Genomic DNA, 25,913 nt, shown 5'->3' with positions numbered 1-25,913 from the left:
AGATAGATCAGCTAGAAGAAGTTACCTTGTAGGGAGTTCAGCTACAAACAAATCACCCTGTAGAGAGTTCAGCTACAAAGAAATCATCATGTAGAGAGTTCAGCTGCAAACAAGTCATCCTGTAGAGAGTTCAGCTATGAAAAGATCACACTGTAGAGAGTTCAGCTAGAAGAAGTCACCTTTTAGAGAATTCAGCTACAAAGCAACCACCATGTAGAGAGTTCAGCTGCAAACACATCACCCTGTAGAGAATTCAGCTACAAACAAATTGTCTTGTAGAGAGACCAGCTAGAAACAAGTCACCCTGTAGACAGATCAGCTATAAGAAGTTACCTTGTAGAGAGTTCAGCTGCAAATAAAGCAGCCTGTACAGAGTTCAGATACAAAATAATCACAGATCAGCTGGAAACAAGTCACATTGTAGGGAGATCAGGTAGTATAAGTTACCTTGTAGAGAGTTCAGCTACAAAGAAACCACCATGTAGAGAGTTTAGCTGCAAACAAATCACCCAGCAGAAAGTTCAGCTATGAACAGATCACCCTGTTGAGAGTTCAGTTAGAAATAAGTCATCCTGTAGAGAGATCACCTAGGAGTATCACCTTGTAGAGAGTTCAGCTACAAACAAATCACCTGTAGAGAGTTCAGCTACAAACAAATCGCCCTGTAGATAGATCAGCTAGAAGAAGTTACCTTGTAGGGAGTTCAGCTACAAACAAATCACCCTGTAGAGAGTTCAGCTACAAAGAATTCATCATGTAGAGAGTTCAGCTGAAAACAAATCATCCTGTAGAGAGTTCAGCTATGAAAAGATCACACTGTAGAGAGTTCAGCTAGAAGAAGTCACCTTTTAGAGAGTTCAGCTACAAAGCAACCACCATGTAGAGAGTTCAGCTGCAAACACATCACCCTGTAGAGAATTCAGCTACAAACAAATCCTCCTGTAGAGAGACCAGCTAGAAACAAGTCACCCTGTAGACAGATCAGCTAGAAGAAGTTACCTTGTAGAGAGTTCAGCTGCAAACAAATCACCCTGTAGAGAATTCAACTACAAACAGATAACCCTGCAGAGAGTTCAGCTAGAGTCAAGTCACCCTGTAGAGAGAATCCTGTAAAGAGTTCATCTACGTACAAGCAGATCACCCTGTAGAGATTTCAGCTACATTTCAAGTCACCCAGTAGAGAGATCAGCTGCAAATTATCCTGTAGGGATTAATTGAAATGTAATAAATATATGCTCTCTTTTTATATTATGAACTCTTGATATATGCAATATATATATATATAATTTGTACATTTACTGATAAAATCAGAATGGGTTAAAGTGTTAATAAAATCTGCTTCATCTTTTTCTTTTTCCTGTGGTAAAGAAAAATATATAGGTTAAAAAGCCCCAAAGCTGGCCATAGGCCATCTTTGGGGTATACAAATACAAAAAGAAGTGAAATCTAATCAAAAACAGCCAAGCTGTAAAAAAAGGAGTGCGGCCCTTGAAAAGGCTATGGTGAAAAAAGATGTGAAATCCAAGGTGGCGGCCAAGAAATGGCTGTGATGGTAGGTTAATGGTAAAAATTTTAATAACGACAATTCAGGTGAATTTTGTGCCAATTGACCAAGCGGCACCAAATTCACCTGAATTGTTGTTATTAAAATTTTTACCATTAACCTAGTACCATCACAGCCATTTCTTGGCCGCCACCTTAGATTTCACATCTTTTTTCACCATAGCCTTTTCAAGGGCCGCACTCCTTTTTTTACAGCTTGGTTGTTTTTGATTAGATTACTATAACTGTATGGAGTGCAAGAGGGACTGCATGTGATGTTGTGTCATTTTGACATTATACAGTAACAGTTGTATGTTACTATCATAGTTAATAATTGTGAATTGAAAAGTAAGAATGCATAAGTAATACCTCACGTGTCCTCTGTTCCCTCCTTTTGGTCATTTCATTTTATTAAAGTTTGTAAGTTCTATAATTGATCAGTATCAGTACGCCAATGAAATGTACATTGTCACAAATACGAAAGCTAATGAGTGTCATACAACATGTGGTGTGTATAGTGATATGCGTAGTGTTGTATCTGTCACATGAAGAGTACGTGAGTATGAGTTAGTGAGTGATACAACTCTTGGGACGGATCTTCATCTCAGTGAAGAGTACATGGCCATACACATATGGTGGCTGTGTGTTGGTGCTGATATGACGACACTGTCTGTACCACCATCCACTCTTGTTGCTCGCTGCACAGCTATAATTATCATTTCCATTGTCTGGAGTGCTGAACTTGTAGCCATTGTGATAGGCAAACCGATCTGTACCTTCTCCAGTGAACACTCCTACAGTCAGTGGGTATTCTTCACTGGCACTTCCTACACTAAACTGATTGTAGTGGAGGTAGGACCAGGTCTTGTCATTCTTTTGATAATCCACTCTCATCTCCCATTGGCCAGTTTGTGTTAAACAATGAATCACCTCCAACCCATACCAAAATTCAGTCTTGAGGTCTCCAAATCCTTCCTCATAGTCAGTCCAGTTCTTATTAAAGTCCACTGTACTACCCTTCTTGTTTCTTGTTATCACAATCCATCCTCCACCATTAGTGGTCATGTCACAATACACATTAGCAGAACTATCAAATGTTCCTTTCCTCATCTTGTACACTCCAGATGGTGCATGATCAGGTTTAAGGGTATGGAGTTCATTCAGCTCACAACAGTTTTTAATGATGAACATTGATGGAGAACAATTGCGTTTGAAATTCTTTAAGAGGTTGGTACAATATTGCACTTGAATAGCATTGACCAGTAGTAGTGACAGTGTTAGTATGACAAGTTGTGTAATGGTGTTCATAACTGTTGTTGTAGGTGATAATGTCTGGTAGATCAGTTAGAGTAGAATGAAGACAGTTACTAGATTGGTTATTGAGCTATAGTCCAATAAGGTCTACTGTATAACTTGTCAGGATCCTGCTCCTGTTGTTTTCTTTTCTCTGAAGGTTGACTGTCTTTCTGGCTTTTCTTATCAAGCCAAGTTGCAGTGGCTATTTATAGTAAATGTGTAGTGTACTGTTTTGTTAGAATATCACCAAATATAGTAACATGCTGTATTTTTTGCACTACAAAATTATCCTTAAATTAATACCTTGCTCATATTGTAATTAAACAGTAAGTGGTATCTGGTTAGTTAGCACAGTTGGTTCAATACCATAATAGGGAAATATAAAGCAGATGATTAATATCATTACTACTGATATCATGTCAAGAATTAATATAATATTTTAAGCCCTGTTATGAAACTCTTGCTGATACTAAAGATAATTACTTGTTTAGCCACATAAGGATAACATGTTTTTGTAGATGTTTCATTTCAGACTACCATATGGTTGTTTATCACAGTACAGTCTTGAAGCCACTGGTCCCTCATGAAGGCAAGAATTTTCAGGGAGTACATAATGTCTATTTAAATTTATAAATATTGTCTCAATACAACATAAAAACTTGCTTAAATTAATTCATTAATATTACTGCTGAATAACATTATACACATGATGTGATGGCATCAAAAGTGAGATGTTACTTTACTACAGCATGCACTGCTTGGAGGTTCTTAGTTTACTAATTTGTTAAGATGCCTTACTGTAGTTATACTCATAGTAAAGTGTCAGTAAACTTAAGTATATGGAACATAATTATTTTACTAAGTTTTAAACTCTCAGTAAAACATCAGTGAATGCGGGTTTACTGAAAAACTACTAAAATAACAAACAATTAACTGTTCCATATACTGGGGATATACCACTGTAGTAAACTAAGATACTTCAAGCAGTGATGTCGAATTGAAGGTATATACAGTAACTAATAAATGTAAAAGCAGGATGGATATGTAGCTACGTACATCATGTACATACATGTACTATTAAGAAACAAATATACCTACTGTATGATGTTGTCTAGCAGTGTACAATGACTTATGTAATTGAAAATTATGACGTTTTCATTTGCATGCTATAACATAATTACGCCATTTTTTGAGGGAATATGGTACACTAAGGCTCTATAAAAAGATATACAGTTAAAAAATTTTTGCACACAAATTAAAAATACTGTAACCAAATCAATTATGGTTAAACATTGAATGGTATCTGGTAAGTTAGTATAGTTGATCCAATACCATATAAGGGAATTAGCAGATATTACTGATTTAGCCACTTAAAGGAAAACTTTTTACATAGTTGATCCGATAACCATAATATTATAAGGGAAATTGCAGATGATTAATGTCATTTTAACTATATTATACTGATTTAGCCACTTAAAGGAAAACATTTTTTGTATAAATGAAAGATATCTTATGTTGATACATTGTGATCTCACTGTGTGGCTAAAATAGTGGTCCCTTAAGAAGACATATATACCTCCAGGAGTATAATACTTTATAACAATGACATAGTCGCCTCATATTGGATCTAGTTCTTATTAAAGTCCACTGTACTATCCTTCCTGTTTCTCTGTATCACAATCCATCCTCTATCAGTAGTGTTCATGTCACAATAGACATCAGCAGTTACTGTATTGAAAGGAGATCCACAAGTACAATTTGTCATCATCTGGTAGACTGCAGAAGGTGCTCTACTGAATGTAAAGCCAGTGACCAGGTCACAGCAACTATTGATACTTATCAAGTCTGGATTGCATTTGGTCTTGAATGTGTTGTACTGTTTGAGGAGGTTATGAATATCACAGTATTGATCAGCACTGACCAGTAGTGGTGACAGTGTCAGTATGACAAGTTGTGTAATGATGTACATAACTGTTGTTGTAGGTGATAATGTCTGGTAGATCAGTTAGAGTAGAATGAAGTCAGTTACTAGATTTGAGCTATAGTTCAATAAGTTCCACTGTACAACTTGTCAAATCCTGCTCCTGTTATTTTCTTACCTCTGAAGGTTGACTTTGTCTTTCTGGCTTTTCTTATCAAGCCAAGTTTCAGTGGCTATTTATAGTAAATGTGTAGTGTACTTTTTTGTTAGAATATCACCAAATATGGAGCTACTGGACATTTTGTCCATGAAAATCCAATGAAAAAATGTTCAACCTGTGAAAAGTAAAGTTTTCATTGGGTGGTTCCAATGAAATTTTATTTTCATAGTATTTTAAATTGGACAAATTATAAATGAAAAACCAATAGAAAACCAATGAAAAGTCCATGAAAGTGTTTCACAGTGTTTTCAGTGGTAATTTTTCATTAGGTTTTCCATTCCAATTAAAATGCTATGAAAATAAAATTTCATTTCATCACCCAATGAAAACTCACTTTTCACATGTTGAACTTTTTTCTTCATTGGATTTTCATGGACAAAATGTCCAGTAGCGTGCACAGGAAAAAAAATTATATTTCCGGACCAAAAATCAGTATGGAAATGTACAGGAAATGTCATTGTTGAATTTACTATATCAAACCTGGAGTAAACCTGTATACCATAAATGTCACATGTTGTGACATTTCCTAAAACATTGGAAATTTCATGTCTGGAAATTTCCTTTGCCAAAAGTTGACATGTTGTTAGGGGTGTGGTAATTATGCCGGAATAATTTTCAGCATAATGCCAGAAATCATTATTCTAGCATTATGCTAGCATTTTGAAAGAATTATAAAAGATTTCATGAATGAACGATCGATATACTCTAATAGAACAGTCACCAGATCGAGATACTCTAATAGAACAGTCACCAGATCGAGATGCTCCAATAGCACATTCACCTATATTTACTCTAACAAAGTAATCAATTCTATTTTTTCCATACTACTTTATAGAACAATCAAATATCTTGTATATGTGGAATATTTAACCATAGAATTTTAAATAATCAGTCAATTCTACATTTCTATTTCAATTTATTGGAATAATTTTGAGCATAATGCAAGCTTTTTCCAGGAAATTCTGAATAGAATAATGCAAAGAACCATGAGCATAATTACCTCAGCCCTACATGTTGTTAGATTTCCTGCATGTATTCAGAAGTTTAACATTTACATGAGATTTCCTAAGTCAAGAACACATGGCATGCAGTGACATTTCCTACATTATTCAGAAATTTGACATTTACATGAGATTTCCTAATTTCAAGGACACATGGCATGCAGTGACATTTCCTACACTGTTCAGAAATTTGACATTTACATGAGATTTCCTAAGTCAAGGACACACGGCATGCAGTGACATTTCCAGATTTCCTACACTATTCAGAAATTTGACATTTACATGAGATTTCCTGACTGGCATGCAGTGACATTTCCTACATTAATCAGAAATTTGATGAGATTTCCTTATTCAAGGACACATGGCATGCAGTGAGATTTCCTGTACTATTCAGAAATTTCAAATTTACATGAGATTTCTAAGTCAAGAACACATAGCATGTAGTGACATTTTAGTCCGAGATTGTCACACCAGCTGCTGTCATACTTGCACTGTAAAAATGGAGGTGTTAAGTACACCCTATAAGGGTGTTATACTACACCCACACCTTCAGGGGTGTTTCTCGACACCAAAAGAGTGTGCTGTCAAAATTGGCGGAAACCCACAATCAAAAAATACTTGCTTGTAAGATTATTAATACAAAATGGTAACCTTTATAAAAGTGAAGCATCATGTTAATGTAATGGTGATATGTATTGTGTTGTGATATTCTATTTCAGTATATAATGAGGCTTTCTTTGAGTCTTAGGTATTATTAGAGATGTAAACCTGTGACTCCCATCCTAATTCCCTCCCTTTGAGGAGCCAGTGCTTTTTGTACCCAGCCTTACTTAACACTCTAATGGGAGTTTTGTAACACCCTTAAGAAGTGCAATGGAACACCCCAAGGGAACACCACACAAATGGCAGCTAAAACACTCATAAAGGTGTTTTGGAAACACCCTTGTTTTTACAGTGTGACTACTGTATCAGTTTACAGATTAGGATAAGGTCTCTGTGTAACCTGTGTATTTGGAAATACAATACATATGGTACATTATAGAGGCCAAGGACATGTCATGTAAATCTCAAGAAATATCATATTTACTGGACATTTCCTACAGTAACAGGAAATGAGATAACCCAAACCCACAATGAAATAATACCTAGGTAATCTAGGTTTCTTATACATTTTGCAAACTCTATTAAAGTAGGTAAGCTAGCTAGTTGTAATGTACTAATGCTGTCTGTTTCTTGCCATTTATGAAATGTACATAAATTTCATGAAATGTCATGTGTCCTGAACTGGTGGAGAGGATAATGCACATTGGTACCTACCATACTGTCCCCCATCTATACTGTGTTTAGGAAATGTGTTGACACATGACATTTACTGAAATTTCCCTAGACAGGAAATTTGCATTTTGACAATACCTATCCTGAATGCAGGAAATGTCTAGAAATTAATTTATGGAAATTTGATCTTACCTGTGTTTCAGAAATGTCAGTAATTTTCATCTATCCTGTATTAGGAAATGTCAAGAAATATCATCAATTCTGCTATTAGGAAATGTCATGGAAATTGCATCCTATAATACTTCAGGAAATGTCAAGGAAATGTGTAAATTTCATGAACACCGGAAACGTACAGAAATATGGAATTTCTGTACATTTACTGGGGATTTCCGAATACCTGAAATGCAGCTTTTCTTCCTGTGTGTGGTAACATGCTATATTTTTCACACTATAAATTACCCTTTAATTATTACCTTATAGCTTGTTCATATTATAATTAAACAGTAATTGGTATCTGGTTAGTTAGCACAGTTGGTCCAATATCATATAAGGGAAATATAAAGCAGATGATTAATATCATTACCAATGGCGGATCCAGGATGGTGGATCCCTGGCAAATTCCCCCCCTCCCCCCACCTTTTGGAGGAACCATACTTCTTATTAAAATACTGAACTTTATGTCAGGGCTAGATTCATTAACTCAGATAAGCACATTTTAGTAGCATTTATTACAAATTCACCTGAAATCAAAGCAAACTGAAGTCAAATTAACTGAGAAATTGTCCCCAGCACATTCGTACGTACTAAGTGCCTCTAAAATTAATTATCGTATTGTTGTTTAAGCGATTCATAGCCTTTTACACAGTATTTAAGACTCCACAGTAATCTGCAAAAGCCAAAATGTCAAAAATCAACAGTGAGACACTATTTGCTACTTCAAAAATGCAGCGACTAACAAGAGAATCTGGTTTTCCCCAACCACATGCAACTTAGCCTATTTGTGCCCCTCCCCTTGCCAGCTCCTGGATCCGCCCCTGATTACTACTTATATCATGTCAAGAATTAATATATATATATATATTTACATCCCAGTGCGTGGGAGTATCAAAGCGCCGCGCTGGGTTATAAGTACCATACAGCTAGACAGAGCGGCGCTGCTTACGATATATTAGTTATCACCCAGTGATAACTAACTTATCACCCTGTTGCGGAGCCACTCAAGTCTCTTTCGTGACATCATAATAACCGCGAATGGCATTGTTTACCAATGGAACAAAGAGCCAAATAAGGAAATATTGATACAAAACACACAAATACAGCACTTAAAACTAGGTAAATCTTACAAGAAAACTGTTAATCCTTTTAGTCTAGGGTTTCCACTCAAAATACGAAAGTGCTCATTTATATTATTTGTAGCGATTTTCACATAGGCCAACCTTTAAGATATAACAAACAAGTGTTAATTTGTTGTTAAAATATCTTTAGCGCTTGGTAACAGCAGAGTTTTAGAATGCGTAAATGCTCAAAAAGTGGTCACGTGACCAAAGATCCCACAATAGTTTGAGTTACACACTTTGTGCATGCTACGGAACTACAAGATGTAGAAAATGTTACTGAGGTAAGAAACATGACAATTGTGTCCTAGTTCACCCTATGAATTCGCTTTAGCCATAATTATTGTTTGAATATCGCCTATTGAATTGCTGGTCACGTGACCACTTTTTGAGTATTTACGCATGCTAAAAACTACACTAATATCAAGTGCTAAAGCATTTTAACAACCAATAAATGGTTGTTTGTTATATCTTAAAGGTCAGCCTGTGTGAAAATCGCCAAAAACAACAAAAAGAGACACTTTCATATTTTGAGTTGGAAACCCTAAGCCTTTACACAATAACACTACAAGTTACCAATACCATAGTTTAACAAATGTCAAGAATAGTCCGTGACGATTTTCGCTCCAGCAATCACTCCCAACGGTCACTATGGTGAAGAACTAACATCCTCTAGCTTCATCGTTCTATCTCGGACTACGGTAACCACTTGTTGGTCTTTATTTTTCTCTTGCACACCACGCGATACCACCATACCAACTTCTGACGAAGGCGAATCTTACCTGGAACCGCTGCTTCATAACACCGCCCTTCGCTACAGTTTGTAGGCGGTATGTAAGGTCTCTCTTGTAGCTACGAAGTAGAATCTCCACACAATTCGGACGAAATCTTGAGCACAGTAGAGAAAGTACAGCGTAGGGCAGCTAGATGGGTCCTAAATGATTTCAATCGATTCAGCTCAGTCACAGCTATGTTACAGCATCTTTCTTGGCCAAGCCTTCAGCTGAGACGTAAAATATCCAGATTACAAGCACTTTTTAAAATTATACATCAAGATTATTCACTGTCAATTCCTCTTCATTTTATTTCAATGACAAGATCCACCAGACTATATCACCCACATCGTTTTATTCTACCAAATTCATCTACCCATTCATACCAACAGAGCTTTTTCTCCAGATCAATTAAGGATTGGAACAACTTACCATCTTCCATCATTGAGAGCAACAATATTGACTCTTTTTCAGCGGAACTGCAAACATTGTATGGAACTCTATAACTGTAATCTTTGTAACTACGTAGCTAAATTCATTTTATGATTGCTTTTTTTTCCTGAGCATATCAGCTGTGCTGTCTGCTCAGTAACAATAATAATAATAATAATAATAACAATAACAGTGACAGGAACTCAAACCGGAACTTAATCTACTATCCGTAAACTTCTGCGCACTCCCGCGCACTGGGATGTAAAATAGTTATATCCCGTATACTCGGATGATATTATTGTTATTACACTCGTCCTCGGCTCCGCCTCGGACTCGTGTAATAACAATAATATCACCCTCGTACCTGGATATAACTATAACATATCATACAGTACGATAGTAACTGTATAGTAGGGACCACAAAGGAGTAGGCGTGGCCCACGGATAAATATCACCCAAAACAGCTTCAATTTTCCCAGACGATGGTGAGGCAGTATTGGTTGGGTAAAACTAAGCCCAAAACAGCTTTTAGATCGACCCGAAAAGCATTCAACAAGTTGCTACTGAATTTAAAAATAATCAATTAACGGAATTTTCTGACTGACTGACTGACTGACTGACTGACTGACTGACTGCCTGATGCCTTCAGACAAGCGTAACTCAATAACGGCTAAGGCTACGGGCTTGATTTTTTTCACTTTTCGACGTCGCTTCGGCCCGACTGGTGCCTTTTGGCATACTGCAGTACGTACAATGCATTCTTCATGGACTTACCAGTAGCCTCCTTTGTGCCCCATTCATCTTTGCTGACAGCGAAAAGTGTCGATTAGTGGTAGCACGTGATGGCTTCCCTTTGTAACGGAAATCGTCCGTATTTTTGGTAGTGGCTATTTTGATTGCAGAGGTGCTGTAATGGCTTGAACATAGCAGGCAACGAAGCGTAATGGATACTTTACTTTTCAGACGACAATTAATATAACGGGGGCGCGCGGCACCGTTTCTTTCTTTTGGTATATGCGTGCATTGCAGAGGCGCTTTTCGGACAGTTCTTGTCCGAAATGCTGTGTAACGGGTTGAACATAGCAGACAACGAAGCGTTATGGATACTTCAATTTCACACGTTAATTGATATAGCTGGGGCGCGCGGCTCCATTTCAGATGTGGTATACGTGGGTTCACCAGTCATAATAAATTATTTACAAAATAGTTTATAAACAAGAACACGAAAAAATTTGGAATTTTCAAGGGACCATAGCACACTGATAAAAAGTACTGAAACAAGTTGGAGTAGACACGATATTAAACTACAGTAAAACAATACGAAATGTTAATTAATTATTAATTATATGTAATGTACAGGACTCGACAAGCGAGTGTAAACGTACATAAAGGTGTAGTGTGTGTGCAAATATTATTAACAACAGTTAATTAGATCTTTAAAGTTTTGTAATGTTGTACAATTAATTATAGCATCTGGTAATTTATTCCACAGTTTAATTGCATCGGGGTAGAAGGAATGTTTAAACGAATTAACTCTGGTAAATGGTTGCTTAAATCTATTTGAATGTCCTCGGGTGGGTAAATTATTCTTGATAAGTGAGTTCCCTGCATCAATTTCATCAATCATTTTCAACTACAAGCTAAACAATCACAACTTGGGTACATCAAACCAACACTCCTACCTTGGTGTTATATTGGACAACAAACTATCATGGTCTCCACATATTAGTAATATAGCTGCTAAGGCCAATTAAGAGAACATTAAACTTCTTGAAACGCAATCTGAGTTGCTGCTCGTCTAACATCAAAGCAACAGCCTACCTTACGATAGTACGACTGTCAATGGAATATGCTGCAGTCATCTGGGACCCATACCACCATAACAATATTCAACAGCTAGAGAAAGTACAGCGTAGGGCAGCTAGATGGGTCCTAAATGATTTCAATCGGTTCAGCTAAGTCACAGCTATGTTACAGCATCTTTCTTGGCCAAGCCTTCAGGTGAGACGTAAAATATCCAGATTACAAGCACTTTTTAAAATTATACATCAAGATTATTCACTGTCATTTCCTCCTCATTTTATGTCAATGACAAGATCCACCAGAGTATATCACCCATGTCGTTTTATTCTACCAAACTCATCCACCTATTCATACCAATTAACAGAGCTTTTTCTCCAGATCAATTAAGGATTGGAACAACTTACCATCTTCCATCATTGAGAGCAACAATATTGACTCTTTTTCAGCAGAACTGCAAACATTGTATGGAACTCAATAACTGTAATCTTTGTAACTACGTAGCTAAATTCATTTTATGATTGCTTTTTTTCCTGAGTATATCAGCTGTGCTGTCTGCTCAGTAACAATAAAAAAAATTAAGAGAGAGAACCATCATTAATAATTGATGAGAAAACATGCATGATTACAAACAAATTATATATTATGTGTCCTCGGACAACATGCGACCACATGTCTGACCAACAGTGGACAGCAGTGGGCCAATTTTGTAGATCATTATCAGTCTCAAGTTTTCCCTTCTAACTTGAAGTGTTGTCCAGTGCATCCTATTTAACATGTTAGTGACACTAGAGTACATTGAGTAATCATTACATACAAATCTTGCTGCTTTTCTTTGTTATATCCCTACTGTGCTCTAGATACCATAATGGAAATGCATAGTAGGGATATAACACTTCTTATTGTTTTAATATCGTGCCTACTTCAGTACTTTTTATCGATGTGCTATGGTCCCTACTCTAATTGAAAATTCCAAATTTTTTCGTATAAGAGCTATTTCAGCACGTGATGCCTCCAACTGGCTTACCACCCGGCCCCTACAGGAACATGGCTTTGCACTGCATAAGTCCGCGTTTCACGATACCGTGGCACTACGTTATGGGTGGTCTCCTCAGCGGACTCCTGCTCACTGTGCATGTGGGACTTCCTTTTCAGTGGAGCATGCTTTATCCTGTCCCAAGGGTGGCTTACCTTCTATCCGACACAATGAGATCAGAGATCTAACTGCTACCCTGTTGGCTGAAGTATGCTCTCAGGTAGCTGTTGAACCAGAGCTCCAGCCGGTTTCACAGCAGGACTACCCTGCTTCTGCCAATATCCAAGATGGTGCCCGTCTTGACATCGCCATGAATGGTTTTTGGGGTGGAAGAAGTGAAAGATGTTTTGTGGATGTGCGGGTGTTCAACCCTCTGGTTGCTTCTAATGCGTCCTCATCACTGGCCTCCTGTTATCGGAGGCACGAGAACATTAAGAAACGTGCGTATGCTCAGAGAATTCGTGAGGAGGAGCATGCCTCTTTTACCCCCCTGGTAATGTCTGCCTCTGGTGGTCTGGCTCATGAGGCTTCTGTTTTTTATCAACGCTTGGCTCATCAACTTTCAAACAAGTGGGGCGATGATTACTCTGTTGTCATGGGGTGGTTAAGGTGCTGTCTATCTTTTTCTCTCTTGCGGTCCTCCATACAATGCATCCGCGGAGCCCGCTCATCCATCGGTCACTATGTTAAGACTCCCCCAATTGTGGAGCTGATTCGGGCAGAGTCTCAGTTTGCCGTGGACTAAGAAAGTCCCGGTTTGTCCAGCACAGGCCATTTATGTGCTGGGGGTAGTAGGCAAGGGCAGTCCATCAAGCCCGGGTTAAAAAAAAAAAAAAAAAATTCAGCACGTGATCAAAATTACGTAAACCTTACCGAGACGCCATTTTTGTGCACCACCTAATTGATACGAACTGCGAATGTAGAGATTGTCAAGCTAGACCGAAGGCTTCCCGACGAAGTAAAAGAACGATACAAGGATAAACTATGAATTATAGGTGGGATCGACCCGTTCTCAGCGATTTTCGAATTTAGCTGACGGTTTTTCCGAGTTTTGCCTGCCTGTTCTGTGGAATCCATGACACCGTTTGTTACTTTGTTCTAAGGACTAAGTTTGTCACAGCTGAGCAGCTTAAAGTGTGGAAAGGCCTTGAAGTCTATAACCAGTTTGTATGTTATTGGTTGGTTATATTAATTGTACTGAACAGGAAAGTTACTGGAAAGTCACTGGCTGGGTAAAGCATATTTTTTGATTGAATCATAGCCTCTGATTGAATGATACTTGTAAACTATCTTCTTATACATGTACAGTTCATTCTATACACATACAAAGTTGTAATTATATATTATGTTTGCCATTCATAGATGATGAGTGAGACACTGCTGTGCATGTGGAAAATTCTAGAGGAGTTAGGTCATGTCTACTGTTCACATCAGGGGCGGATCTAGGATTTATAAAAGGGGGGGCTAACTCAAGGTACTAATCTGTTGGGTATAGGTGTGTGAAACACACTTCCCAGCATGCAAAGCATGCTGGAACTAGGGGGGTCTGGGGGCATGCCCCCCCCAGGAAAATTTTGAAAAATAGATGCTAAAATACTGCAATTTGGAGACATTTCCACATAAAATTCATACCTGTAGATATTTTATATACTGCCTTTAGATTATAGGTGTGGCTCTCTGAAGCATTTTGCTAATGGAAAAGTTTGGGTAGGTACAGACAACCAAGTACATGGTGTACCCCTCTCACAATTGCACAACACTGAATAGGTGCATGTTAGAATAAGAATGTTGAAAGTGGAAAATTTTGAAATTTGAACAATACAAGATTGAATCTGAGAGCAAATTAAGTATTGCCATACATATTGACTACACAAGTAGATGAATGAAGCCCTTTAAACAGACCAATGCACTTCATTGTATGCATAATGCAGGCAGATTTGGAAAAATTCCATAACAGAACCAACTACATGTTTCTAGTGAATGTTCTATTAGAGTAGTTAGCTGACTGCTCTATTAGAGTATCTCGATCTTGTACACCTCCAATGCTGATCAGGGTCCTTGTTGCATAAACTTTAGCATAAATCCATTGACAATACCTTGGAAAGATGTTTATAAGGTGGTTTTATGAGTATTTGTATTATTAGTGATCATACAATTATGCTAAGACAAAATTTCATTATAATATTCAGTATATTGATCAAGTAAAGCCTAAATATGAAGGGGGGCTTCAGCCCCCAAAGCCCCCCCCCTGGATCCGCCCCTGGGGGGGCTAATTCAAGGTACTAATCTCTTGGGTAGAGGTGTGCAAAACATGCTGGAACTAGGGGGGTCTGGGGGCATGCCCCCCCAGGAAAATTTTGAAACATAGATACAAAAATACTGCATTTTGGAGACATTTCCACATAAAATTCATAATATTTTCTGCCTGTAGATATTTTATATACTGCCTTTAGATTACTAAGGTATGGCTCTCTGAAGCACTTTGTTAATGGAAAAGCCGTTTGGTTAGGTACAGACAACCAAGTAGACGATGCACCCTCTCACAATTGCACAACACTGAATAGGTGCATGTTAGAATAATAATGTTGAAAGTGGAAAATTTTGAAATTTGAACAATACAAGATTGAATCTGAGAGCATTTTCAATGGAAATTGTCTACCTGGATTAAATATTGCCATACATATTAACTACACAAGTAGATGAATGAAGCCCTTAAACAGACCAATGCACTTCATTGTATGTATAGGTGCAGGTAGATTTGGAAAAATTCCATAACAGAACCAACTATAATTATGCTTCCAGTGAATGTTCTATTAGAGTAGTTAGCTGACTGCTCTATTAGAGTATCTCGATCTTGTACACCTGCAATGCTGATCCGGGTCCTTGTTGCATAAACTTTAGCATAAATACACTGATAATACCTTGGAAAGATGTTTATAAGGTGGTTTTATGAGTATTTGTATTATTAGTGATCATCTAATTATGCTAAGACAAAATGTCATTATAATACTCAGTATATTGATCAAGTAAAGCCTAAAAGTGAAGGGGGGCTTCAGCCATCAAAGCCCCCCCCCCCCCCTGGATCCGCCCCTGCACATTGCAATTGCATGACTGGCCTTGGAGAAGTCTACACATATACTATAGCAGCAGTGCTTTTTATCTGGTTCACACAGACAATTTCAAGGAAACAGGAAAAACAAATTGTGCTTTTGCCAAGGTCCAGAGAAAGGATCCACAGTTGGGTGTGACCACAGTAACTGTAAATGGTTTTACTTAAGCTCATGACTGTTCCAAGGGGAAAGTGGTACTGCATGCCCTGATTGTAGAATTTGCTACAATTTCTAAAGGAAAAGACAACAGTAAAAAAATACTTATTAAGAAGTACGTGAGGCATACCATATTATTTGTGTCATACAACCATTCATGTAAAATAAACTATTTACTGTACAATTGTCAATTAATTTTAGTTTTAGTCAAATTAATGGTACTACTGAGTCATATACATTGATTAAAGCACAGCAAACACGGATTATTCAATCAATCAAAGATGCCTTTTCACCTTTATTTTGTCTGATCAAAAATGAATCTGCAATTATAAATGCTTTGAAGAATTGGAAACCTTTGCTGGACAGAGCTAACAACACATTCCACATGTGTGCAGATATTGGCAATAGTTCCAGTTTGCTCAACCTCTGCTGCTGACAGATGACTCCTTTTGTGAATGTAGGAAGGTGCAATATAGCTTGCAAGGCTCCCAAAGAAACAGTAACATCAAATCCACAGTCTGCCAACATTATATACCCTGGCAAGAGTTTCTTTAAAATACCAGTGTTCTGTTAACTATTTGTCACTGACACAGTGACACCCTAAACCTCGACAATTTGGTAGCTTTGTCAGCTGGCAAGGTCCTGCTCACAAAATCAAATGTAGCCTTCAGTACTCCTAAGTTAGGTAAACCGGTGTGTGCTCCAGTGAGATCATCACTCACAAAACTTTCCTCACAGAATGGTGGTAGAGGCGAGGGTAGAGGTTCAGTTGCTTGCTCAGTTCATGAGTAGCTGTCTGGCAATCAGTAAGTTGATCCTGCACAGTTCCATGCAGAACCATCACATTCTGACTTCTTATTAACTTTCACTTAAGTAGTTAAAGTCTAAGTAGCTAAAGTCTTTGAGCAGGCTGTAGGACCAGGTGTCCTACAGACCTTCAGCACTTGTGCTGTAAAGCATTAATAAAAAAATAAAAACTTAGCTGCATTCTTACCCAGCCAGTGACTTTCCAGTTCAGTACGATATAGTCTAAACATCCTTCCCCAACCACTAGCATACAAACTGGTTGTAGGTTTTAAGGCTTTCTATAAGCTGCTCAGCTGTACGTGACAAAACTAGTCCTTGGAACAAAGTAACAAACGGTATCAATGGATTCCACAGGACAGGCAGGAGGACAGATTGGAAAAACCGTCAGCTAAATTCGCAAATCGCTGAGAAACTGGTCGATCCCACCTATAGTTCATAGTTTACCCTTGTATCGCTCCTTTGTTTCGTCAGGAAGGCCTTCAGCATAGCTTGACAATCTCTACATTCGCAGTTCGTATCATTCAGGTGGTGCACTAAAATGGCGTCTCGGTACGGTTTACGTAATGTTGATCACGTGCTGAAACTGCTCTCTATATATCAATACACACGATAGTAAATCGTGCGGCCAAGTACAGCCAGTATGGGCGCGCGACAGACAAGTGTGCATTTTACAGGAACCAAGAAAACGCCGTTTTCACGCATCTATAGCTCGATAATGGCTGGGCGGAAATGAACCATTTTTTGTTGTGGAAACTCCCTCGGGGTAGGGTACTTCACATTCCAAATTTGAGGTGAATCCACCCATCCATCACTGAGATACGCGCCTCCAAACGTCGTCTTATTTTCTTCGTATTTTTCTTAATCTTTTCTTCTTCGTCTAGCACACTTTAGAAAAATCGTAACAACTCGCGCGTGCTTTGGTCGATTTACTTAAACTTTGGAGGGCTGTAAGAGCATAATACTGTACATTTGTAGTCCAATTTTAGTAGAGATCAAACAAAGAACAAGGGAGTTATGCGCGATTTGTCAAAAATCCAAAGGTGATTTGTTGTCACGCCTCCAGGGTAAACCGCGTAATAGAATAACTTGAAAAGCGGTCTATAGATGGAGTAACTATCGTAGTGCAAACCTTTTGTGGTTTGAAAGAAATCGCACTAAAACTCATGGAGATATAACAAAAACGCCGATCATGTGTAAAAATCGCATGATCGAGTTTTTGGTATTACTTATCACGCTTTCCAGGCAAACAATTAATGGAATCAGCTGAAAATAGGTAGAGAGGTAGACTAATTATTTAGAATGATCTTTCAGTAGTTTACAAGGGATCATGAAAAACTACTGAGTTACACTAGGAAAGTCAACTAGGTGTAACAAGTGCGCGATCGAGATACTCTAATAGAGCAGTCACCCTAATAAAGCAGTTAGCTAAGAATCCAACAATCATTTCTTAAAGCATTCATCTATGTATTGTAGAGAATTTAACACTGTTATAAGCCACTGTGTATGGAGATTAGCTAAGAAAATGTCACCCTGTAGAGAGATCAGCTAGAAACCAGTCACCCTAAAGAGAGTTCAACTATATTTCAAGTCATCCTGTTGAGAATTCAGCTGGCTATAAGTTATCTTGTAGAGAGATCAGCTAGAAACAAATCACCCTGTAGAAAGATCAGCTACATAATTATCCTGTAGAGAGACCAGCTGGAAACAAATCACCTTGTAGATAAATCAGCTGAAAACAAATCACCTTGTAGAGTTAAAAACGAGTCACCCTGTGAAAAGATCAGCTAAAAGCAAACAGAGATCAACTAGAACAAATCACCTTGTACAAAGATGAGCTAGAAACAAGTCAAACAGACTGTCAGTAGAGAGATCAGCTAGAAGCAAATTTCTCACTAGAGAGATCAGCTTGAAACAAATCACCCTGTAGAGAGATCAACCAGAAACAAATCACCCTGTATAGAGTTCAGCAAGTAACAAGTAACCTTGTAGAGAAATCAGCTAGAAACAATTCACCCTGTAGAGATAATGCAGCTAGAAAGAAATCAACCTGTAGAAAGATCAGCTCAACACAAATCACCTGTAGAGAGATCTGGTAGAAACAAGTTACCCTATAGAGAGTTCAGCCAGTAAGAAGTCACCCTGTACAGAAATCAGCTCACTTGTAGAAAGATCAGCTAGAAAAAGTCACCCTGTAGCGGGATTAGCTACATTTCAATTACTTTGTAGAAAGATCAGCTTGAAACAAATCACCCTGTAGAAGGATCAGTTAGAAACAATTCACCCTGTAGGGAGATCAGTAAGGAACAAATCACCCTGTAGAAAGATCAGCTTGAAACAAATGACTGTTGAAAGATTAGCTAGAAACAAGTCATCCTGTACAGAGAATGAAGTCACCGTGTAGCACTACCAGAGAACAGTGCCATGGAACACCTATGGATTATCCATGAATAGTAAAATAATTCCCATAAAGTGCCATGAAAGTCATTTCATGGACATGAATTCAGAGATTTCATGGAAATTTCGTAGCACTGACAAATTATTTCATGGTTGCAGTGGCCATTAATTGTCAAATTTTCATAGGCAGTGTCCATGAATTGTCAAATTTTCATCAACAGTGTCCATGAACTGCCAAATTTTCATAAGCAGTGTCCATGAAAACTACATGAAATTTCATGGTTTACCATTGCATGTTCATTGGCTGTTCTCTGTGACTGTGAGTTCAGCTAGAAATAAGTCAGATCAAATCACGCTGTAGAAAGATCAGCTGGAAAAATCACTCTATAGAGAGATCAGCTGGAAACAAGCACCCTGTAGAGAGATCAGCATGATCAAGTCACCCTGTAAGAGCCCAACTACTTTTCAAGTCACCCCATGGAGAGTCCAGCTACGGAAAACTCTTTTGTAGAAAGATACACTATATTCAGTTAGAAACAAATCCCCCTGTAGAGAGATCCGTTAGGCAAGTTACCCTGTTACCTGCAAAGAATTAAACTATTTTTCAAGTCACTCTATAGAGAGTTCAGTAGAAACAAGCAGCCCTGTAGAGAGATCAGCTAGTAACAAATTCCCTGTAGAGAGATCAGCTTGATCAAGTCACCCAGAATGGAGTTCAAGTCACCCAGAATGGAGTTCAACTACATTTCAAGTCACCCTGTAGAGAGTGTAGCTAGAAACAAGTTACCTGTAGAGAGGTCACAGCAGAAACAAGTCAGATCAGCTAGACACAAATAATTCACTCTGTAGCTAGAGATCGGCTAGGAACAAATCACCCTGTAGAAAGATCAGCTATCACCCTGTAGAGAGCTCAGCTTGAAACAAGTCACCCTGTAAAAATGTCAGCTAGATAAGAAACAAATCACCCAAAGGATCAGTTAGAAACAAGAGAGAATTCAGCTATATTTCATATAGTGTTTCAGCTAGAAATAAGCCACCCTGTGGTGAGTTCAACTACAAACCATTTACCATGTAGTCAAAGAGCACAGTTACTTCCCTGTAGAACTTTCAGCTACATACACATTTCCCTGTAGAGTATTCATCTGCGAACTGTATGACTTAACTTTATGATCAATCAACACCATTGCTTATATGTACATGTAGCTAAACAAATCATTTAAAACTTCTTCATAATAATCTTCTTTTTATGGTGAAGAAAAAGACAAGTTAAAATAAATACCTAAAGCTGGCCATAGGCTGGCTTTAGGTATGAATATACAAAAAGAAGTGATATCTAATCAAAAACAGCCAAGCTGTAAAAAAAGGGTGCGGCCTCTACCAGGGTAAAAAAAGATGTGAAATCAAAGGTGATGGCCAGGAAATGGCTGTGATGGTAGGTTAATGGCAAAAATTTTAATAACGACAATTCAGGCGAATTTGGTGCGAATCCTAGTGAAACTTGGAAGAGGCAACACAAATTCACCTGAATTGTCGTTATTAAAATTTTTGCCATTAACCTACCATCACAGCCATTTCTTGGCCGCCACCTTTGATTTCACATCTTTGGCTTTTTTAGAGGGCGCACCTTTTTTTACAGCTTGGCTGTTTTTGAGTAGATATATCAAATATATGTAATAATTATACCATGGGCATGAGTGCGTATATACAGGCAAAGCACGAGTGCCCGTGGTATAACTAATATGTTCTACTTTAGCATGTAGACCCACCTAATTGGCAAAATCTTTAGTTGCTATACCCTTCTCTTATATAGGAATCACAGTGGCGGATCCAAGGGTTCCATGGAACCCCCCTTTTTGAAAGAGCCTCTCTTACTCGAGATACTCTAATAGAGCAGTCACAGTAGTCTTTTGAGGAGCAGTGTAGCAAGTTATGTATCTAGATATAAATAAGGAAATATAGTTGGTAAGGGTATTTATGGTGAGGGGTAGCTGTTGTCAGGTGATGACCTTTTTTTTTTTTTTTTTTTTTATTTTTTTTTTTTTTGGTCTTCAACTTACAGCTAGGCTGAAGTTGCAATTCCAAAAATGGAACCCCCTTTATAATAGTCTGGATCCGCCCCTGAATCATATAAGCTGTGATTGTGGGATTCAATTTTAATACATCAAACAGTAGTTTTATATTACTTTTGCTAATATAGTAATGTTAAGAGACTAGTGTTAACTTTAATTGCTACATTTACAAAAGCAAAATAACAAACTACTGTTGATGCATTAAAATTGAATCCCACAATCGCAGGTTGTTTGGCAGAATTCAATCCCACAATCACAGCTTGCTTGATTCCCTATATAAGAGAAGAGGATAACAGTATAACATCAAAGAAATCTGATGATTTCTGGATATAGTATGCACTGCCATTAGGTGTGCAATGTCTCAAGATAATGAGATATACACACTGGTGGCAGTGCATATATCTTGTTAAGGCAGTGTGTAATGAGATATATGCACTGCCTTAATGAGATATATGCACTGGTAGCAGTGCATATATCTTGTTAACATTTTGAGTCTGTGCGATATGTGATATATGTGACCCTATTTTGGAAAACCATACATCTAGGCACATGCAAAATTTGTGGGAATTCTCAATTGAATATTTCAGTGATTGATTTTTAAAATTAATTTTTTTACATATTCTGATAAAGCAACTATTAAGCCTTCTTGCTGTGAAAATTTCACACCCATAACTTCTTTTATCTAAGAGATATACTGAATTATATCAGACCATGTAGTAGTTTCACAACGTGTGGGACAACAATTAACTTACAAATTGGGTGATTTGTTCATTCACAAAACCAAACATTTTCCTGTCTTTACACAATAATACAAGTGATTTAATTGAGAAAAAGCACAAAAAACACATGACTAAACTCTCAAGAATCTCTTTTCATTAATTTTAGATTGTAAGAATGGTGATCTTTGTCAACAAAGTGATTTGTCGTCAATTTGTCACATCTGATCACTTTTCAGTTCTATAAACTGATAATGAAAAGTTAGTTTGTAATGTATTAGACAGTAAATTGGCCATATCTTTGGAATGCTTCAATGTATCATCACAAAATGTTCACACAGGGTAGATAACCACTCAGTGCTTCATTGTAGCTATAAAAAACAAAATTGGCCAATGTGCCCAGATGTATGGTTTTCCAAAATAGGGTCACATTAGTTGCAACGCAATATAATTCTATAATGGAGTAAGTTATAAACGTAGTTGAATGCTCAATTAGGTTGACTGTTTTATTAGAGTATCTCGATCTCGCATATGCTACACGTAGTTGGCTTTGGAATCATAACTCAGTGGTTTGTAATCCGATTCTTCTGCACTACTGAAAGGATTTTTTATGATAATTATTCCAGCTACACACCGATTTTCAGCTTACTGCTCTAAGCGGTTTGCCTGGTAGGCGTGAAAACTAATTAGTTTTTTGTTCATAAAAATCGATCGCGTAATTGTGACATAGGTTGGGGGTTGTGTCATATCTCGATGGCTTTTAACTGGATTCCTTTCAAACCACAAAAAGGCACTCTTACGATAGTTACTCCATCTACATAGCAATTATCAGCTCATTGCTTCAAGCGGTTTACCCTGTGGGTGTGACAGACCTTCGACCTTATTTTACGCAAATAATCGGTCATAATTCCATGAATGTTCATCGGATTCCTACCAAACTTGGTACTGAGATTCGCCTTAATGACCCCGTTAAGTGTGCCAAATTTCAGCCCGATTGGAGCACGCATTCGTGTTTTATGGCGGATTTTGCAAAGTGTGCGAAAAGAAGTAGAAGAAGAAAAAAAACGAAGAAAAAATCCTAACTTTGGAAGCTCGTATCTCGGAAATGGCTTGAGCGATTTTCTTCAAATTTGGAATGTGGACTCCCCTACCTAGCTGGCACTTCTGTAGCAACTTTGGTTTCAATCGGATAAAGCATCACGGAGCTACAAAGGTGTGAAAATCGCGTTTACTTTCTTCCTGTAAATATACTCACGGTGTGGCGCGCCGGCTTCTTGGGCCACACCAACCGTGAACGCAGTGTGGTATTCACGTGATTTTCACCCAGTTTGGGAACACTTGCTAGCAGACATCCCAGCTTGTAGTTCCTTAAAGGTAACGATGTTTCACTTTGCGGATAGCCACTATTAATGCTGTAATCCTTGCAGTGTGAAGTACGTAAAGCTCGCATAAAGAAAAGACCTTCACGTGACCATGATTTCTCACGTGATATATACATGCATCAAGCACATGCAGTAGGTGTAGAGGAGCATAGCGACAGGATAGGGAGTGAAGAGATATAGCTATCTAATCAAAAACAGCGAAGCTGTAAAAAAAGGTGCGGCCCCCAAAAGGCCATGGTGAAAAAAGATGTGAAATCCAAGGTGGCGGCCAAGAAATGGCTGTGATGGTAGGTTAATGGTTACATTTTAATAACAACAATTCAGGTGAATTTGGTGCCAAGGCCAAGCGTCACAAAATTTATCTGAATTGTCGTTATTAAAATGTAACCATTAACCTACCATCACAGCCATTTCTTGGCCGCCACCATGGATTTCACATCTTTTTTCACCACGGCCTTTTTGGGGGCCGCACCTTTTTTACAGCTTCGCTGTTTTTGATTAGATATCACTTCTTTTTGTATTTGTATACTGCAAAGCCGGCCTATGGCTGGCTTTGGGGCTTTTTTAACCCATGTGTTTTTTTCTTTACTACAGGAAGAAGAAAAGAACTTGAAGAAGAATTTTAGTACTTCAATTATTTTTGATTTTATTAGTAATTATACAAATTATATACATATATTTATTACATGCCCATTATTCCCCACAGGATATTTTTTTTCAGCTGATCTCTCTACTGGGTGACTTGAAATGTAGCTGAACTATATACAGGATGGTATCTTTGTAGCTGAATTCTCTACAAGGTAACCTCTTCTAGCTGGTCTCTCTACAGGGTATTTTGTTTCTAGCTGAACTCTCTACAGGTGATTTGTTTGCAGCTAAACTCTCTACATGGTGGTGTCTTTGTAGCCAAACTCTCTACATGATGGTTTCTTTGTAGCTGAACTCTCTATAAGGTGACTTCGTCTAGCTGAACTCTCTACAGGGTGATTTTTTTGTAGCTGAACTCTCTGCAGGGTGAGTTGTTTGCAGCTGAACTCTCTACATGATGGTTTCTTTGTAGCTGAACTCTCTACAAGGTGACTTCGTCCAGCTGATCTCTCTACGGTGTGATTTGTTTCTAGCTGAACTCTCTACAGGTGATTTGTTTGCAGCTAAACTCTCTACATGGTGGTTTCTTTGTAGCTGAACTCCCTACATGATGGTTTCTTTGTAGCTGAACTCTCTACAAGGTAACTTCTTCTCTACAGGGTGATTTGTTGTAGTTGAATTCTCTACAAGGTGGTTTGTATGAGGCTGAACTCTCTACATGGCGGTTTCTTTGTAGCTGAACTCTCTACAGAGTGATTTGTTTGCAGCTGAACTCTCTACATGATGGTTTCTTTGTAACTGAACACTCTACAAGGTGACTTCTTCTAGCTGATCTTTTTACAGGGTGAATTGTTGTAGCTGAACTATCTACAAGGTAACTTCTTCTAGCTGATCTCTATACAGGGTAATTTGTTTGTAGTTGAATTCTGTACAGGTGGTTTCTTTGTAGCTGAACTCTGTACATGATGGTTTCTTTGTAGCTGAACTCTTTACAAGGTGACTTCTTCTAGCTGAACTCTCTACGGGGTAATTTCTTTGTAGCTGAACTCTCTATACGATGGTTTCTTTGTAACTGAACTCTCTACAAGGTAACTTCTTCTAGCTGATCTTTCTACTGGGTATTTGTTTGCAGCTGAACTCTCTACATGGTGGTTTCTTTGTTGCTGAACTCTCTACAAGGTGAATTCTTCTACCTGATCTCTCTACAGGGTGATTTGTTTGTAACTGAACTCTGTAAAAGTGCGTTTTTGTGGGTGATCTCACTGCAGGTTGATTTGTTTGTAGCTGAACTCACTAAAGGGTGATTTTGCTTGTAGCTGAACTCCTTGCATTGTATCTAGTTTCTAGCTGATCTCTCTACAGGGTGATTTGTTTGTAGCTGATCTCTCTACAAGTTGATTTGTGTGTAGCTGATCTCTCTGCAGGTTGATTTGTTTTAGCTGAACTCTCTACAGGGTGATTTACTTGTAGCTGAACTCCTTACATTGTGTCTAGTTTCTAGCTGATCTCTCTACAGGGTGATTTGTTTGTAGCTGATCTCTCTACAAGTTGATTTGCGTGTAGCTGATCTTTCTACTGGTTGATTTGTTTGTAGCCGATCTCTCTACAGGGTAATTTGTTTGTAGCTGAACTCTGTACAAGGTGCTTTTTTGTAGGTGATCTCACTGCAGGTTGATTTGTTTGTAGCTGAACTCACTAAAGGGTGATTTGCTTGTAGCTGAACTCCTTACATTGTGTCTAGTTTCTAGCTGATCTCTCTACAGGGTGATTTGTTTGTAGCTGAACTCTCTATAAGGTGATTTGTTTGCAGCTGAACTCTCTACATGGTGGTTTCTTTGTTGCTGAACTCTCTACAGGGTATTTTGCTTGTAGCTACTCTCTACAGGGTGATTTGTTTCTAGCTTATCTCTCTACAGGTTGATTTGTGTGTAACTGATCTCTCTACAAGCTGATTTGTTTGTAGCTGAATTCACTGCAAAGTGTTTTGTTTGTAGCTGACCTCTCTTCAGGGTGATTTGTATCTAGCTGATCTCTCTACAGGGTGATTTTTTTGTAGCTGAC

The 25,913-nt window shown here is 38.0% G+C and overlaps 1 protein-coding gene across 1 annotated transcript; it reads right to left on the bottom strand.

The window, feature by feature from the left end:
- Positions 1-2,109: 2,109 nt before the first annotated feature.
- LOC136253526 (fibrinogen-like protein A) lies at positions 2,110-2,850 on the bottom strand. Its single transcript, XM_066046197.1, has one exon. The coding sequence runs from the start codon at positions 2,848-2,850 to the stop codon at positions 2,110-2,112; it is 741 nt and encodes a 246-aa protein (XP_065902269.1).
- Positions 2,851-25,913: the final 23,063 nt, after the last annotated feature.

This window comes from Dysidea avara, chromosome 4 (assembly GCF_963678975.1).
Source record: "Dysidea avara chromosome 4, odDysAvar1.4, whole genome shotgun sequence".
NCBI lineage: Eukaryota > Metazoa > Porifera > Demospongiae > Dictyoceratida > Dysideidae > Dysidea > Dysidea avara.
This window is presented reverse-complemented; position numbering and strand designations above follow the sequence as displayed.

Excerpts from the sequence above, each read along its gene's own strand:
- LOC136253526 (XM_066046197.1), bottom strand. The coding sequence starts at position 2,850 with ATGAACACCATTACACAACTTGTCATACTAACACTGTCACTACTACTG.